This window comes from Amblyraja radiata, chromosome 13 (genome assembly GCF_010909765.2).
Source record: "Amblyraja radiata isolate CabotCenter1 chromosome 13, sAmbRad1.1.pri, whole genome shotgun sequence".
In the NCBI taxonomy this organism is placed as follows: Eukaryota; Metazoa; Chordata; class Chondrichthyes; order Rajiformes; family Rajidae; genus Amblyraja; species Amblyraja radiata.
In genome coordinates, this window is record NC_045968.1 from 3,502,749 (window position 1) to 3,521,945 (window position 19,197).

A 19,197-nucleotide genomic window follows, 5' to 3' on the forward strand; every position below is an offset into this window, starting at 1 on the left:
TTTAGTGTTACACACAACCATTATGGGAGCTCCTTTACAACGTTTTAAACGTTTGCATATTAATCCGTTTGAAGGTTGCCAAGCCACAGATATCCCTGCAATGCACGCCCTACCAGTATAACACATGCAGACATGTTGCAATGGGAAATGGATTGCACCTCAACTGTAATTGATTGCCTGATTGAATTAACCGTCCATGTGTGTTTAATGTTGCAAAATAATGTGGACTAAACAGCAGATGAAAATGGGCAGCTTCAACTTGTTCTTGGGAACTGAGAAAAGTAGGAAGAATAAGGTATGAAAATGTTGTTTGGAGGTTTAGAGTGAGTTGTGTCACCTATCACTGTAACCATCTCCCCCCTCTGCTACGTAAATAATCCACATATTGTTCTCCAATGACCTCCCTTGTCTTGCAGTAAGTGGAAACTCTTCATTGTGTCCCTGTCCCACTTAGGTAACTACAGGCGACAGTGCGTTTTTGACGCCAATGATCGTAGCTTGTCTTCTCCCGACGTAGGTGCTGTCGGAGATTGTCGCCGGGTGACATAGGTTGTCGCTGGTGCTGACTTTGGTGAATTCCATTGGCGGCTACCTACGTCAACCTGCGACTGAATTGTCCTACCTTGTCGTAGGTGTGGTCGTAGGTGGACGTCCTAATGGGTCGCCGATTGTCGGTAGCTTGCCGTTGCTTGACGTCGACTAGGTGGTAGGTTGTTGACGACATTGTCGTAGATGTCCAGTACCCGTTTTTTCAGCGACCTGCTACAACTATGACAGTCGCCGAAAAAAATCGCCTATGTGGGACAGGCCCATTAGTTTCGTCTTAGAGATGCACCCGGGTAACATGAGTCCTTGCATCAATCACCCATTCACACTACGGGTGCAGCAGCCTCTATGGAGCGAAGGAAATAGGCAACGTTTCGTCCCGAAACATTGCCTATTTCCTTCGCTCCATAGAGGCTGCTGCACCCGCTGAGTTTCTCCAGCATTTTTGTGTACCTCCGATTTAACATGTCCCATCCGCACTAGTCCCACCTACCTGCATTTGGCCCATACCACTCTCAACCTGTCCTACCCATCTACCACCCAGACAGGACCATCTACCTCCCTAAATGCATCTTAAATGTTGCAATGGCACCTTCCTCAACTACTTCCTCTAGCAGATCGTTCCATACACCCACGTCCCTCCGTGTGGAAAAGGTTACCCTTCTGCTTCCTATTAAAACCCCCTTCAACTTAAACCTATGTCCTCTGATTCTGATTCAGATTTTCCAGCATCTGCAGTTCCTTCTCAAACCCATTCACACTAGTTCTGTTCTCCTACTTTCTCACCCACTCCTTACATATTAGGAGCAATTTTGTAAAGGTCACCGGTCTTTGGGACAGGAGAGGAAACCAGAGCACCTGGAGGAAACCCACATGGTCACAGAGGGAAGGTACAAAATCCACCCAGACAGGACCTGAGGTCAGGATTGAATCCAGGTCTCTGGTGCTCTGTGGCAGCAGCTCTACCAGCTGCGCCACTGTGTGGTACCAAATCACCAGAGAGGAGAGGTTTATAGAGTAGCTCTTTAAATGTATAATGCTCTGATGCTTACCAAAATGGAGAGTATAAGCTACAGAGAGTGATTGGACAGGCTTGGATTATTTTCTCTGGAACACCAGCGTTTGCCTTCCATCACAGTCAGGGGGAGATTCGCTGTGATGGATGTTTGTGTGGATTGTGTTGGTGTGTGCCTTGGTCCTTTTCTTGTTGTATGACTGCAGAAACCAAATTTCATTCGAACTTGATGTGAGGTTCAAATGACAAATAAACGGTATGGTATTGTATTGTATTGTTTGAGGGGTGAACTGGTAGAAGGATATAATACTATGAGAGTAATAGATAAGGTAGTCAGTCTAACTTTTTCCCAGAATGGAAATATCAAATAGTAGAGGGCACAACTTTAAGGTGAGGGGGGGTAATTTTTGCAGGAGAAGTGGGGGGCAATTTTTTTTACAAAGGGCAGTGGTGCCTGGAAGCCTGCTGGGGTGGTGGTGGTGGAACCATATATGATAGTGGCATTTAAACGACATCTGGATAGGAATATTGATATGTAGGGAATGGAGGGATATGGACTATGTGCAGATAGATAAGAGTTGGCCTGGGCATCATGTTCGGCAAGGACATTACCAACCAAAGAGCCTCTTCCTGTACTGTCCTGTAATGTTGTAAAGCCATTGGGGCTGGTTACTGCACTACCTTTGCTAATACCAATTTAATTCTGCAGCATTTGCGTTGAGGGATTGTGAAAATATATGGAGTTTCCTGCTGAGTTCAGGCTCTGTAAAACATTTTCACACAAGTCAGAAATGAAAATATGAAAATTCAATTTTTTGTGTTGAGGAAATATTGTGAATTGCGCCGTTCCTTTTTGGCAAATGTCCATTGTTTGATTGGTAGTTAATGTAGTTGTTTATAATAGTATCGTTAGAGGGCACAGCATCTAATTGAGACCAACTGTACATCCATTTTACACACAGGAAGAGAAGAAGTCCTCTTCCAATAGTCCCTCCATAAACATCTTTTAAAGCCACGATGGTCGCCCAACATGATACCTTCACACACAGCTATTCTTATTTTTGGGAGCACAATCACATTTGTTTACCTCCAAGTCAAGTCAAGTCAAGAGAGTTTATTGTCATGTGGCCCTGATAGGACAATGAAATTCTTGCTTTGCTTCAGCACAACAGAACATAGTAGGCATTGACTACAAAACAGATCAGTGTGTCCATATGACATTATATACGTAAATATACACACATGAATAAATAAACTGATAAAGTGCAAATAACAGATAATGGGCTATTAATGTTCAGAGTTTTGTCCGAGCCAAGATTAATAGCCTTATGGCTGTGGGGAAGTAGCTATTCCTGAGCCTGGTTTACTAGGACCAAAACTTGAGCCCAACAGCTCCACAATGCCAGGCATTAGGTATATTATTGTCACGTGTACAGAGGTACAGTGAAAAGCTTTGTTTTGTATGCTATCTCCTTAAATCAAATAATATTACGCCTAAATACAACCAAGTCAAACTTGAGTGCAATAGGTGGAGCAATGGGAAAGATTCCTCCAGATTCTGGGACAGTTTCTTCCCCGCTGTTGAACCATCCTACCACCAACTGGAGAGTGGTCCTGACCTACCATCTACCTCATTGGAGATCCCCGGACTAACTTTTATCGGACTTTATTGGACTTTATCCTGCACTAAACCTTATTCCCTTATCCTGTATCTGTACACCATGGGCAGTTTGATTGTAATCATGTATAGTCTTTCCGCTGACTGGATAGCAGGCGACAAATAAGCTTCTTGCTGTACCTCGGTACACGTGACAACAATAAACTAAACTAAACTAAAGATAGAGTGCAGAATATAGTTCTCAGCATTGTAGCGTGATGGGGCCAGAGACAAAGTCCAATGTCTGAAATGGGGTAGAGGCGAATTGGACCGTACCCTAGCTCATGGAAGGACTTTTCAGAAGCCTGGTAACAGAAGGGAACAAGCTCTTCCTGAATCTGGTGGCGTCTGCTTTCAAGCTTCATCCCCAAACCCAGCCACATTAAAATATTACACTGAGATGGCCAAAGCCAGAATAGAGGCACTATACCTTAACTGTTTTCCATTCTCTTCTGATTTAAAGTGTGTTACAGTGCCATTGTTTTTGAGTCAGTATCTATCCAATAGTATTTTTTGTTTGTTCATTGTCAAAATTACATCCTTCATAAATGGAATGGGGTTTAAGTTCTAGGAAGGCAAAACATGTTAAGCTTTTTCCACTGATACATATTTTGCAATGGATACAATCCTCCTCACTAACCCCTTGTTTGTGTGAAGAGTTTGGTATTGCATTTTCATCCCAAGCAAGACTACCATTGAACACTGGCAGGTTGTCTAACTTCCACTTCTTCTTCTTGTAGGATTCCGGCAGTGTAGACGCTGCTAAGCGTATTACTGCCCTCCACAGGTCAAAGTTTGAACTAAATTCTTACATACAGTCCTGTAACTTGCAGGAATTGAAGAACAGCCCTGGATATCAGTTGATGTTTCTCACTGTGTCCAAACAAAGAAGAAACAGAAAAAGCCTCAACTCCAAGTCCTGTCAGTCTAACAAACAATACTTTTCTTTCTACCCTGTACTTTTTACATTCTAGGAAAACATGCTTAACTGTCTCATTACTCCCACATTCACACAAGCCAGAAACATGTTTCCCTACAATGCACAAATAGTAATTTAACCCACAGTGTCCCAACCTCAATCTACACAGTTTAACTGAGTCCCTACGGGACAGAGATGTACAGAAACATATTTTCCTAACTTCAGATTGTATAGAAAAGTAGTGTCTACCCCTGACTTCCATTTCCCATCCTCTCTGCCATTCTTTTGTTAAGCCCTCTTTAATTATTTCTCTCAGTTCCACTCTCCCCAATAATGCATGGATATCTATTTATCTTCTTAAACTCTCCTTTGCTATGAGGTCCACCTGCTCATTCCCCCTCACCCCAGCATGCCCGGGAGGTTGTCTAACTGATTACATCATATTAATTTATCTCATAATGGCTCAATCCCAAGTCACATTTGTTGTTGGAGTTGATAACTGGGGCGGCAGAGTGGGGTAGCTACAGGCCTTACAGCGCCAGAGACCCGGGTTTGATCCTGACTACAAGTGACGTCAGTAGGGAGTTTGTACGTTCTTCCTGTTACCACGTAGGTTTTCTCCAGATGCTCCTGTTTCATCGCACACTCCAAAGATGTACACATTTGTAGGTTAATTGGCTGCGTTATATTTTCCCAAGTGTAAGGATACTTGCTAGTGTACGGGGGATCGCTGGTTGGCACAGACTCGGTAGGCCAAGGGGCCCGTTTCTGTGCTGTATCTTTAAAATCTAAATCTCAAAAGACAATTAATAAATTAATTTGGGATTCTCTTGTTAGCTTCAGTAAATTAAGGAAGAACATCCAGTCTTTATTGCTTAACCATGTAAAGGCAACAAATCAGGTCTGGATCCAACTTCCTGTGCTACCCTAGAAGTTATATATCCTGCTCATGTACAGATACTGCACATACAGATACTGCTCATGTACAGATACTGCTCATGTACAGATACTACACATGTACAGATACTGCTCATGTACAGATACTGCTCATGTACAGATACTGCTCATGTACAGATACTGCTCATGTACAGATACTACACATGTACAGATACTGCACATACAGATACTGCTCATGTACAGACACTGCTCATGTACAGATACTACATATACAGATGCACACATGCAGAATATTGGGTGCACACACATTATCTGCATATTTTTTGTATTTTGTTGGGACAAATAAGTGTCTTCCTACAACAATTATGGTCACTTTTTTAATGTCATAGCCAAGGAAGCATTTTTCTTTCATGCATCTGCTTATCTACTAAATAATTCCCCCTGTTGCAATTGTATGCTGTCAAGACTTGCACTTAAAGATTCACTTGGGGGTCAAACGCACCATATTTTACCATCTGGATCAATGAAGTAGAAAGGGAATGCTTATAAAGGCTGTCAGACATGTGGCTCAAATTGTGGTATCTTTGCAACCTGGTTTCTGCCATTAATGTAGAAAGAGTCTCTTTTGATCAGGGGGGTTGTGGGTGGTGGTGGGTTGGGAGAGGACATTGGCGATAGGTGAAGACAATCATGGCACCATAATCAACTCGAGCTGAACCCCAATCTTGAGGTGATTATATCGTAATGAACTTCAGCAGGCAGATTATTCAATCATTCCTCTCATTACTCTTCCTCCCACCAGCTGCTCCTGTTGTCACATCCTTCCCAAAACAAATTGATTCAATTTATTTTGAGACAACTTTTTTTCGACCCAGCTATAGTATCCAGTTGAAAAGTTGAACATGAGATAATGATAACTTTGCCATCTATTTAAAAAAAAAATCCTATTGTATGAAAAAGTCTCATCATCTTGGAACTTCTCTTAAAATGTACTATTTCAAAGCTTTTAAGGAAGAAATAAACTAAATAAATACTTTGGGTCTGAGTCAGAAGAACTGGTCATTATTCACAGAGCACTTTAACATAGAGGTACTTCATCTGTGCTTTATTATAATATTGATCTCGTCAAATCTGTATTGGCATCTGTTAAGTGCTTCATCTCAGAATGCAAGTACATCTTATGCCTATTAAATAATGTAATTCAGATTGAAGGTTTTAGTTAATCATTGTGAAATTACTTGTATTTACACTGATTTTGTATAAACAGGTTGAAACTGTTAAAAGGACAAATTCAGAGGAATATATTGGTGTTTGCTAATATCATGTGAGATATTTTCGCTGTTTCTCTGAATTTATCAAAGGGAAAAACAGCTTCTGGATTTTTTTTCTGATTACAGATGGAAGCCTTGAATAAGATGAAAGCTATCAATAATCTAGTGAAAATTAGCTCCCTGAAGGTGGCAAAGAATAAACTGAAGGATGTGATGCATACCTGCTTAAAACAGCCTGTGTACAAGGAAGCTTTATCTGACATCAAGTCACCACTCGATCCCAGTGTAATCCTGTCTGAGCTGAAGTAAGTGCATTCACTTTTCTGTTACATAAGGGAGTCTGGAAAAAAAAGCACAGCATTTGAAATAGTTCCAAATGCGCACTGACATAACTAGAATGTCACGAGCTTGTAAACTTCATTCAGACAGTGGGAGGTCCATTCACTCCCACAGATAAGCTGTTCATGAATGCAAAGTGTAGGTTAACTTGTGCAGTAGATGATTGTTGAGGGAAATAACAGGCATAGTTTTTCAATGACTCATTGGGTAAACAGTACCTGCATGTTTTGCTGAGTTATTCCGGCCAGAAAATGCCAGATCTAATCGGCTAATCACAACCTAGTCAGCAATTGAGGACTTCAAAGATAGATGCAAAATGCTGGAGTAACTCAGCGGGACTGGCAGCATCTCTGGAGAGAAGGAATGGGTGACTTTTCAGGTTGAGACCCTTCTTCAGTCTGAATGGGTGACTTTTCAGGTTGAGACCCTTCTTCAGTCTGAAGAAGCGTCTCGACCCGAAAAGTCACCCATTCCTTCTATCCAGAAATGCTGTCAGTCCCGCTGAGTTACTCCAGCATTTTGTGCCCATCTTTGGTGTGAACCAGCGTCTGCAGTTCCGTCCTACACAATTGAGGACTCGGCTTTAAAATGTTCAAAAGTGATTAGTGATCTAACACTAACATCCTTCAGTATCAACATAAAACAAAAGATAAAAGATCATAAAAAGTTCCAGGTAAAGAGTATGTAGCTGAGCTTTTATGTGGTAAAACAAATGAGTAAAGTGTGCAGTGTACGCATGTACATATATTTTTTTGTTTCTAGCAATACATTGCTACTGAAAATGAGATTTAATTCAATCGCCCTGTTTTGAAGTCATTTGAAAATAATATTTTGTTGAGTGGTTAGTCATGCTCTGGTAAGATAACAAATATTTCATAATAACCCACTTAGAATCAGCTCAGTTCCTGATTTTCGCTACGTGAACTGATCTTGCCTTGCTAGACAGCCGAAGTTCAGAAGTATTTATTTTGATGATTACAATCCAAGTGCCTCGTGAAGGAGAGTGGATGCCAACTTCAGGCTTTTTTTTTTAACCAAAAATAATTTTAATCAATTATTTACAAAAATGCTATTTACAAACAACCCCACCACCACAATACAAGCAAAACAAATATTCTCAAATTACTATTTCCCCCTCCTTACTGAGGATACTTCCCACCCCCCGCAGTGCCCAACAGTCCAGGAAGTCCACAGGGCGCCCGTGGTCAGCACGTGGTCTTTTTCTAGTACCACCCGGGCGTGGACGTAACCCCAGAAACAACTTCAGGCATGGTGTCACAAACAAGGATTTAGTGCCGAGAGTTGTGGTGGGAAGTCGTATTATCTGTTGCAAAACGTGTATCAGTGGAAAAAGCTGAACAATTGCTGCCTTCCCAGAACTTGAAACCCATTCCATGTATTGAGAGTGGAAATATGCAGTCTAATCAATTCTTAATGTCAGACTAACATCACAGCAATAAATCTATATTTTGAATTTTGACTGAATGTTAACCCTATACTGAAAAATAGATGGGCAAATTTCAAATACAGTAATTCATAGCAGATTCATAGCAAATATATTGCAGTATTAACATTTTAGCAATTTGTTTTTGGTATTAATCTGATCCTTCTTGACTTTAATAGTATAGACAAATGTAAGTACATGGATTCCAAAATGAAGCCTCTTTGGATTCTATACAACAATAAGATGTTGGGAGGAGACCCTGTGGGAATTATCTTCAAAAATGGCGATGGTAAGCTTTTTCAGTTTATTGCCTCAAAAACGATGTTGTAATAATGACGTGCCTTTGTGATATGTGGGAATCATTACAGTGAAATAACATCTTCAATGTGACATTTAAATCATGAAAAGAAGGGGGTGGTGGAAAAGTAAACTCAACTGGATATAAAGCTATTTTTTAATTAGTTCTTTGGCACATTCCACTATTACTCTGGAATAATGTCTCACATTAGAGTGCAGTGGATCTGCCGCTCACAGCACCAGAGACTTGCATTCGATCCTGTCTACAGGTGCGGTCTCTGCAGAGTTTGTACATTCTCCCAGTGACCGTGTAGGTTTTCTCCAGGTGTTCCGCTATCTTCCCACATTCCAAAGACGTGCAGGTTTGTAGGATTATTGGCTACTGTAAATTGCCCCTGGCGAGTAGGAGGCGAAAGTGGGATAACATAGAATTGGTGTAAGGGCAATATAGGATTGGTGTAAGGGCTGTCGATGGTCAGTGTAGAACATGGCAGGCCAAAGGGCCTGTTTCCAAGCTGTTTCTCTTGAAAATATCTCTAAACTAAAGAAAGCTTCATGTCTAAGAAGGAACTGCAGATGCTGGAAAATCGAAGGTAGACAAAAGTGCTGGAGAAACTCAGCGGGTGCGGCAGCATCTATGGAGCGAAGGAAATAGGCAACGTCTCGGGCCGAAACTCTTCTTCAGATCAAAGCTTAATGTCTTCCCACGACAAGTGGTATCATAATTGTCCTGGTCAGTTTTGGTGTGCCGACCATTTTTGGATTTGAGTTTAATCAGCACAGTACATATGAGCGACCAAGTAGTTGAGCTTGTAGTGAGCAGGTTAATCTGCTGCCGCCTGTGGCTGTCTCCATGCATTGCAAGCGAGATACGGGTAGATTACTGTTGTCAATTACCCCTACTCCAAGCTTGACAGTTCACACAATTAAAGTACTTCCAATCAAACGCTGAGATTTATAGGTAGGGTCTAAGCAAACTTTAAAGGCCGGCACATTGACGCAGTGGTAGAGTTGCTGCCTTACAGCTCCAGAGACCCGCGTTGCATCCTGGCTACAGTTGCTGTCCATACGGAGTTTATATATTCTCCCAGGGACCGCGTGGGTTTTCTCTGGGTGCTCTGGTTTCCTCCCACGTCCCAAAGACGTCCAGGTTTACAGATTAAGTGGTTTCTGTAAATTGTCCCTATTGTGTAGGATAGAACTAGAGTACGGGTGATCATTGGTCAGTTCGGACTCGGTGGGTCGAAGGGCCTGTTTCCATGCTGTATCTCTTAGATAAACATTACATTAGCAAATTTGCAGATGACACCAAGCTGGGTGGCAGTGTGAACTGTGAGGAGGATGCTATGAGGGACTGTCATATGCTGAGAGAATGGAGCAGCTGGGCTTGTACACTCGGGAGTTTAGAAGGATGAGAGGGTGTCTCATTGAAATATATAAGATTGTTAAGGGTTTGGGCACCTTAGAGGCAGGAAACATGTTCACGATGTTGGGGGAGTCCAGAACCAGGGGCCACAGTTTAAGAATAAGGAGTAAGCCATTTAGAACGGAGATGAGGAAACACTTTTTCTCACAGAGAGTGGTGAGTCTGTGGAATTCTCTGCCTCAGAGGGCGGTGGAGGCAGGTTCTCTGGATACTTTCAAGAGAGAGCTAGATAGGGCTCTTAAAAATAGCGGAGTCGGGGGATATGGGGCGAAGGCAGGAACGGGGTACTGATTGGGGATGATCAGCCATGATCACATTGAATGGCGGTGCTGGCTCGAAGGGCCGAATGGCCTACTCCTGCACCAATTGTCTATTGTCTATTGTCTAAACTAAAAAGCCCAACACTACGATCCAAAGTTTAGTTTATTAACATAAGTGTGATTTACTCCAGTGTGTATGGATTTATAAAATATCGTGAGTACTTATGTCCCTGTCCCACTTAGGAAACCTGAACGAAAACCTCTGGAGACTTTGCGCCCCACCCAATGTTCCCATGCGGTTCCCGGAGGTTCCCGGAGGTTTTTGTCAGTCTCCCTACCTGCTTCCACTACCTGCAACCTCCGGGAACCGCACGGAAACCTTGGGTGGGGCGCAAAGTCTCCAGAGGTTTCTGTTCAGTTTTCCTAAGTGGGACAGGGGCATAACTGTACGCTGAATGTGTTCAGTAGGATGATTCTGCATAGCCATCCAATGACAGCATGTACCGTCCATTTTTAACCATGCTGAATCAACTTTATTTTAGAACAAGGACTTGGGAGTCTCGATATAGTGATTGTGTGCATATAAAGTTTGTATCGGGCACACACATACATTTGTTTGATGATCACATCAGACTTTGATCTCAGTTTGTGGACCATCCTTCTGTGAAAGGTTAGCAGCACTGTGACTCCTATGCTTACTGGTTTGCATTGTAGATCTAGAATGGAAAAGGCACACGTGGGCAGTACAGCTGGATATAATAAAGGCTATTTGGTTTTGTTTTAGCATTGTTAAGATTCATGTTTGCTTCAGAAACAGAAGGAAAGCAAAAACCTATTGAATCTGTAGTTGATGAAATGCAGCAGTGACCTCTCCTGGTCAGAAACGGAATCCTTTCTACTGTGAAGTAGTTTAGTTTAGAGATACAATGCGAAAACAGGCCCTTCGGCCCATCGAGTCTGAGCCGACTAATGATCACCCGTACACGAGTTCTATGTTACCCTAGTATTGCATCCTACACACGATTTACAGAAATGAATTAACCAACCAACCTGTACATCTTTGGATTGGATCAGAGCACCCAGTGAAAACCCACACATTCCCGGGGAGAGCGGTAAAAACTCTGTACAGAAAGCACCCATTGTCAGAATTGAACCTGGGTCTCTGGCACTGCAAGACAGTGACCCCACCACTGCAGCACTGTGCTGTTGTAGAAACATAGAAAATAGGTGCAGGAGGAGGCCATTCGGCCCTTCGAGCCAGCACCGCCATTCAATGTGATCATGGCTGATCGTCCCCTATCAATAACCTGTGCCTGCCTTCCCCCCATATCACTTGACTCCACTAGCCCCAAGAGCTCTATCTAACTCTCTCTTAAATCTATCCAGTGACTTGGCCTCCACTGCCCTCTGTGGCAGGGAATTCCATAAATTCACAACTCTCTGGGTGAAAAAGTTTTTTCTCACCTCAGTCCTAAATGACCTCCCCTTTATTCTAAGACTGTGTGGCCCCTGGTTCTGGACTCGCCCAACATTGGGAACATTTCTCCTGCATCTTGTAGCTTGTTCATTCCTTTTATGATTTTGTGTGAATAATGAGTTGGTTGCTTGTGTTTTTTAGCCATATACTGACAGGGCAGCGTCTAGCATTAAGAAAGACTTGGATATATGTAGTAGACAAAAATGCTGGAGAATCTCAGCGGGTGAGGCAGCATCTATGGAGCGAAGGAAATAGGCGACGTTTCGGGTCGAGACCCTTCTTCTGGTGTCTTTCTCTTAATTCCAAATTACTTTATAGCTAGTATGTGATGGCTGGCAGTGGGACATTGAGGAGCATATTGCCCAAGAGGCCATGGTTGGAGTGCCCTCATGGGAGGCATGAGGGAAGCATCAATGTCCTGAACCTGTTTGTGAGGTGATCTTTCAGTGGACTGTATAGACAATGGTCCAACAGCCAGATCATTCCAATATTGTTTCAAGCAAATCTGGGGCTTAATGGCTCCTCTACCCATTTGTTGCAAGATACTTCCTCTATCCAGAACGTTGACCTTTCCCGAGGGGTCATTTCCTGTGCACTGCCCTCCCTCCTGATCATCACCACCTTTGCCTAAACGGAGGTTACAAAGAATCTTGGGCAGCACCTGTGTTCGGTAATCACTTTGCAGGCCTAACCTCTGCATGGGGATGTGGACATCACATAGTGTGTGAGATTTTAATGGAAGTGCGAGTTTGTGCCTCTCCATAGTTTGGGGATTTGCAATTCCGGCCCCACCCTCTCCGCCAATTCCCTCAGGGCTCTCTGAAGACAGCTCTTAACGTGTGTCCTGACAACCCTCCCACATACTGGCCAACAGACAAAGGAGATTCACCTCACTGGATAGATGATAAAATAACAATCACACAGTGTATAGAGCATGGAAACGGGCCCTACAGCCCAACCTGCCCACACTGACCAACATGTCCCATCTATACTTGTCCCAGCTGCCTGCGTTTGGCCCATATCCCTCTAAACTGGTCGTATCCATGTACATGTCTAATTGACAATAGACAATAGGTGCAGGAGTAGGCCATTCAGCCCTTCAAGCCAGCACCGCCATTCAATGTGATCATGGCTGATCATCCCCTATCAGTACCCCGTTCCTGCCTTCTCACCATATCCCCTGACTCCGCTATTTTTAAGAGCCCTATCCAGCACTCTCTTGAAAGCATCCAGAGAACCTGCCTCCACCGCCCTCTGAGGCAGAGAATTCCACAGACTCGCCACTCTCTGTGAGAAAAAGTGTTCCCTCGTCTCCGTTCTAAATGGCTTACTCCTTATTCTTGAACTATGGCCCCTGGTTCTGGACTCCCCCAACATCGGGAACATGTTTCTTGAATTGCCTCAATTACCCCCCCTGGCAGCTCATTCCCTACACCCACCACCCTATCTGCAGAAAAAGTTACCTCTCAGATTCCTATTAAATGTTTCCCCCTTCACCTTAAACCACTCAAGTTCAAGTTCAAGTGAGTTTATTGTCATGTGTCCCTGTATAGGACAATGAAATTCTTGCTTTGCTTCAGCACACAGAACATAGTAGGCATTTACTACAAAACAGATAAATGTGTCCATATACCATAATATAAATATATACACACATGAATAAATAAACTGATAAAGTGCAAATAACAGAAAATGGGTTATTAATAATCAGAGTTTTGTCCGAGCCAGGTTTATTAGCCTGGTGGCTGTGGGGAAGTAGCTATTCCTGAACCTGGTTGTTGCAGTCTTCAGGCTCCTGTACCTTCTACCTGAAGGTAGCAGGGAGATGAGTGTGTGGCCAGGATGGTGTGGGTCTTTGATGATACTGCCAGCCTTTTTGAGGCAGCGACTGCGATAAATCCCCTCGATGGAATGAAGGTCCCCTGGTTCTCGATTCCCCCACTCTGGGCAAGAGACTCTGTGTGCCTACCCGATCTATTCCTCTCAAGATTTTATACACCTTTATAAGATCAAGGATAGAATTGAGCTTGTGCAGGGAAACCCAAAAACATGTCCATTAGTGGAAGAGTTATTTTCAATATGTAACTCAAAGCTGATGGAAGACTTCATTGTTGAACCAGATCGGTGGAACACAAATGTGCAAAAACTCTGCTGAATCTTCACGGTACATTGGTCAGACCACACTGGGAGTGCAGCTCCACATCACACAAGATGTGGATATGTTGGAAGGGGTACAGAGGAAAGAAACAGCACTGATCACTGTTGCAAAGGGCATGAACTGAGAGGGAAAGATTAGAGAAATCTGAGCTCTACAGTACAGAAAGAAAGTGGTTAAGGGAGGAGGGGAACTCATCTAGATAACTTCAAAGTGAACCAGTGAGGAAGGAACGGAAGACTTAAATGAAAACTGGTGAAACACAATTTTAAACATTTAAACAGGAATCAGTTCGCTGTGACATGGTGCATATTTGAAAAACTGCTTGAAGTGTCTGAGTTGGTGTCATATGTTATTTGCAAAGTCGATTTGGCTTTTCCCTCTATCTACTTTCAACCCAGTCTCAGCTTTCTGCATCCACCATATGATGCCAGCACCTTTACCCTCACCACCATCCCCCAATTCTTTCTTCCTGCCTCCTCTATACCCTTGCCTCTCCTGTCTTGCTGGTTTCCGACTGTCCTCTCAGGGGAATTAGAACAACTGTAGATTCAAAGTTACAGTGGCACAGCTGGTAGAGTCGCTGCCTCACGGCACCAGAGTCCCAGGTTCGATCCTGACCTCGGGTGCTGTGATGTGTGGAGTGTGCAGCATGTTCACCCTGGGATTTATTCCCTCCCTCATCCCAAAGACGTGCAAATTTGTTGGTCAGTTGTTCTCTTAAAAAATGCCTCCTAATGTAAAGAGTGGACAAGAAAGTGGGATAACAGAACTAACATGAATAGGTGATCCATGGTCAGCATGGACTCGGTGGGCCAAAGGTCCCGTTTTCATGCTATATCTCCAAACTAAATCAGGACCAATCTGCATTACAGTTCCACATCATAAAGATTATGTTGTTTTAACCTGCAAATGCAAATTTACCATTGTGAAAGTAATTTGGTAAATGATAACTAGATAATATCAAACACCAAAAACCAGACAACAAAAAACTACGGCAAATGCAATAAATTTCAATCATGCAGATAAGTGGTGGGAAGGTACAGAAAGGAGAAAGATTCAGGAACAGGGAGTAGAATTGATGAGCCACAGTGTCAAAGGTTATGGGAAGAAGTCGGGAGAATGGGGTTGAGAGGGAAAGAAGGATCACCCATGATTGAATGACTGAGTAGACTTGCTGGCCGAACAGCCTAATTCTGCTCCTATGACTTAGGAACTTCGAAGATTTGAGCAGCATTTTAAATGTAAAGATGCTTCGATATGAAGTTTTTAAAAATTGCAACTTTACCAATTTACACACTATATTTTCGGTCTTGCAGCAAATGTTTAAACCTCAGGCTCTGTGCTTTAATAATCGCTCACAATTGGCATTTCTTCCCCTATTCCAGTGCTCTGTGAAGGCAGGCCTTTTGGAATGTATTCCAAGCTGCTCAATGCTTTTAATGTGAAGGAATATTTGAAGACACCATTCTAACTAATCTGCTAATCTAATTTATGCATTTTTCCCCCCCACTCATGATTGAATGCATTTAAATGGAAGAAAACACTTCAGCATTTTGAATGTACTTGAAAGGCTGAAGGGAGCTTGTGCAAGATTGTGTGTGTGTGTGTATTATATATATATGTGAATAAGATGGATCATATAGCTTGCGAGGACTTGTTAGAGTGACTGGAGATTCATGTTACACAGCTGTATAATACTATCAAGGTTCCATCTTAAGCTGATACTTCAGCGAAATTAACTAATGCAAAATTTCTTTCTCAGCCAAATTCATGTGGTGAATTTTAAATGGCCATGTAATGCTAATATGTTTATATCTCAAAACATATGAGGCAAAGCCAGAGCTTGAGGATCCAATACACATTATGTGGTTTCCAACAGCAGGTCGAACCTGCATGAACTTGAGTATCATGGTTTCAGACATTTCAGGCTGCAGACAGTCGTAAATCGCCGTTGCGAGGCTCCAAAAGTGGTTCACCACTTGTCTCACTGTCGGCCCACGAAGAATCTGGGAATCTCGGTTTGTGCACTTCCAAATCCTGAAGCTGGAACAAAGCAACAATGGAGATATGCCTAATTGGGTGGATTTCAATGAGATGAGGGGCACATTCGCTGGCATATTTATAGAAATAGGGAACTGCAGGTGCTGGTTTACAAACAAAAAAAGTGACCCAGTGGATTTACAAAAAGAAAAGTGACTCAGTGGGTTACGCCAGCACTGTCTTCGCTTGTGTAGTTGATAGCACCAACCAATTAGATTGTAAAAGCAAAATAATAGTTTAGAACTGAGAAATGGATAGTGTGGATGGTTCTCTATCTCTCTTCCCCCATACCCACCTCCTTCCCATTTGCTTTTGTTTTTACCTAAATGATTGAGAAACAGCAGGCAGGTGAGACCAGTGCAGATGGGAGGTGTTGGCCTGTGTGGGCAAGTTGGGCCGAGGGGCCTGTTTCCACTCTGTATGGCTCGATCTTATTGTATGGGTAATGGTGGTTAGTTGGCAGAACAGACAAAAGAGAATCCAACTAAGTGGATACAAAATGTTTGTTTTTCTCATTTGGGAGATAACTGATTTGTTGCTTTACCTGCATTGTATTTGTTGGCTTCCTCACTGCCACCCACTTCCCCGGGAAAAACGTTGACATCGCTGTTGGTGATTTTTCTGCACAGTAACACCATGTGAAGCAGGCTGTCAGATGATTTGTTGCGGTCACTGTGACATGACGTGCAGAATCCTGTGATCGAGAATCCAGGAATTCAACCAAAACTCTGTGTGGTCTTAGACTTTATTTTTTGAAGAAGCAGAGTTTAATCATAGTACAGACTTTGTATTTCACCAGTTTTGCTGTTGCAGAAGTTTGGTCATAAGGCGTGCCTGCCTTGACACACTCAATCCCACATCTTTAAACTAAATTTCAGTTTACCTTGAATAGACACAAAATGCTGGAGTAACTCAACGGGAACAGCAGCATCTCTGGAGAGAAGGAATGGGTGACGTTTCTGGTTGACATCCTTCTCCAGACTGAGAAACATCAACCATTCCTTCTCTACAGAGATGCTGCCTATCTCGCTGAGTTACTCCAGCATTTTGTGTCTATCTTCGGTGCAAGCCATCATCTGCAGCTCCTTCCTACACACTCAGCTTACCCTAAGCTGGTTTGCAAGTATAGGTTGGACGTTTTGCAATGAAAACTGGCAATGCCTTTTATTAACATGAAGGAAAGATGACTATTCTTGCTGGAGCAAACCACAAAGTGCTGGAAGATCTCAGTGAATCAGGCAGCATCTGTGTAGGACAATGTTTCAGGTTGGAACCTTTCATCTTTCACATAGATGGCTCTGGACCTGAAACATAATCTGCCTATTCCCTCCACAGATGCTGCCTGGGCTGCTGAATTCCTCCAGCACTTTGTGTTTTTTTCCCTCAAGGTTCCATCATCTGCAGTTCCTTGTCTCTCCAATATCTTGCTTGATAGGTGTTGAAACGTTTCAATAGTCACCTTTTGCCAATTGTATAAATTACACTCCAGACGCTTGATTCGATGAGAAGCGATCTTGAGGAATTGTACGAGAAAACTTAAGTGAAATGTGGAACAAAGCACAGTGACGTCAAATCTGCGTTGCTAATATCCAAGGCAGCCGTGCTTCACTATTTTGGCCTCGCGGGGATAATTACCAAAGCTTAGTTAGCCCAAGCCAAGTTCCTGGTTAGTACTCAAAGACAAAAAGTAGCACACATTAGTCATCTGTCAATTGTTCAGGAAATAAACTGCTGAGATTGAAATAGAGGGCAGTTCTTGTTATAATGACACATTTATTAATAGTTTGCCAGTGTACTGGGCACTGGGAATAGTGCAACTCCACACAGGGATGTGCCACACACATATTGAACAAGGAATTAGAACAGTTAAGTCAATAAACATCAATCAAATGCAGTGAAATGTGGTTCTTAAGCAACCATGATATTATATATCTTGTAAGTTGGTGAACGCAGTGTTGACACAAGTAACCGTAAATGATCAAATTTTGCGTAAAACGCGGTGCTGGAGTGACTCAACGGGTCAGTACTCGATGTAGAAACAAGGGATTGTAGATACTGGTTTACACAAAAGGACAAAGTGCTGGAGTAACTCAGCAGGTCAGACAGCATCTGTGGAGAACATGGGACGTTTCTGTTCAAGGCCCACTAGCGTGAGCTAAGGGTGTAAACTAGTTATCAATTTGCTAATCTGTCCACATTTATTTTAAAAATCCGGGTTTTCTGCAGATTTTGTTACATAAGGTAGTAGGTAACTTGGTCCAGAACCAGGGGGTCACAGTTTAAGAATAAGATGGTAGGCCATTTAGGACTGAGATGAGTTTTTCTTTCACCCAGAGTGTGGAATTCTCTGCCACACAAGGCAGTGGGGGGCAATTCACTGGATGTTTTCAAGAGATAGTTAGATTCAGCTCTTAGGGCTAAAGGAATCAAGGGATATGGGGGAAAAATCAGAAATGAGATACTGATTTTAGATGATCAGCCATGATCATATTGAATGGCGGTGCTGGCTCGAAGGTCCGAATGGCCTCCTGCTGCACCTGTGATGCTATTTCACATGTTCTATGAGAGGGACATTTTTCTTATTGGAAAGGAGCAAATATTTCCCTAATCTTAGTCCCTGGTTGTTATTGAATTTTGTGAGTGTTGAATTCGTGAGCATTAATGGTGGACAGATTACTTGTTCTGGCAGTACAATAGTGAACACCTGCCCAATTTACCCTTATTGAGGAGCAGAAACGTGTATTCGGAATGACAGACATAAATTGCTTCTTGCAAAGACTCTACCTTCATTTCCCCTCAGTTAACAAAGGATCAATGGCTAATGGTTTTCAACTCATTTTGCTTACTCTACAATTGATTGAAGATATAAAATCAAGCCTTCAAGTGTAGTACTTCATGCAAGTGGAATCTGCTGCCTGTTTTGCTAAAACTACCTTTGGCAGTATCCCAGCTTTCACTTCTGAAGTCTGACAGATCATCCATAATGTTTACGAACAGTCTGATTCAGTCATGAATATTTCCAAAGGACTGGTTCATTAAAGTCGAGACACCCACCTGAAATAGAAAAATACGTACACCCTCCATGGCATTTAAAGTAAATGAATTTGACCAGCTTGATGTTCAACAAGCTAAATGCATAACCATATAACCATATAACAATTACAGCACGGAAACAGGCCATCTCGGCCCTACAATTCCGTGCCGAACAACTTTTTTCCCTTAGTCCCACCTGCCTGCACTCATACCATAACCCTCCATTCCCTTCTCATCCATATGCCTATCCAATTTATTTTTAAATGATACCAACGAACCTGCCGCCACCACTTCCACTGGAAGCTCATTCCACACCACTACCACTCTCTGAGTAAAGAAGTTCCCCCTCATGTTACCCCTAAACTTCTGTCCCTTAATTCTGAAGTCATGTCCTCTTGTTTGAATCTTCCCTATTCTC

At 42.7% G+C, this 19,197-nt stretch overlaps 1 protein-coding gene across 1 annotated transcript in view; it reads left to right on the plus strand.

Annotated features, from left to right (window-relative positions):
• pik3cb (phosphatidylinositol-4,5-bisphosphate 3-kinase catalytic subunit beta) overlaps positions 1–19,197 on the plus strand; it is a 196,938-nt gene that overhangs the window by 159,112 nt on the left and 18,629 nt on the right. Inside the window, exons 16-17 of the mRNA XM_033031101.1 lie at positions 6,432–6,610; positions 8,268–8,377. Coding sequence (XP_032886992.1) covers positions 6,432–6,610; positions 8,268–8,377 — 289 coding nt within the window. The remainder of the gene's footprint in view (positions 1–6,431; positions 6,611–8,267; positions 8,378–19,197) is intronic.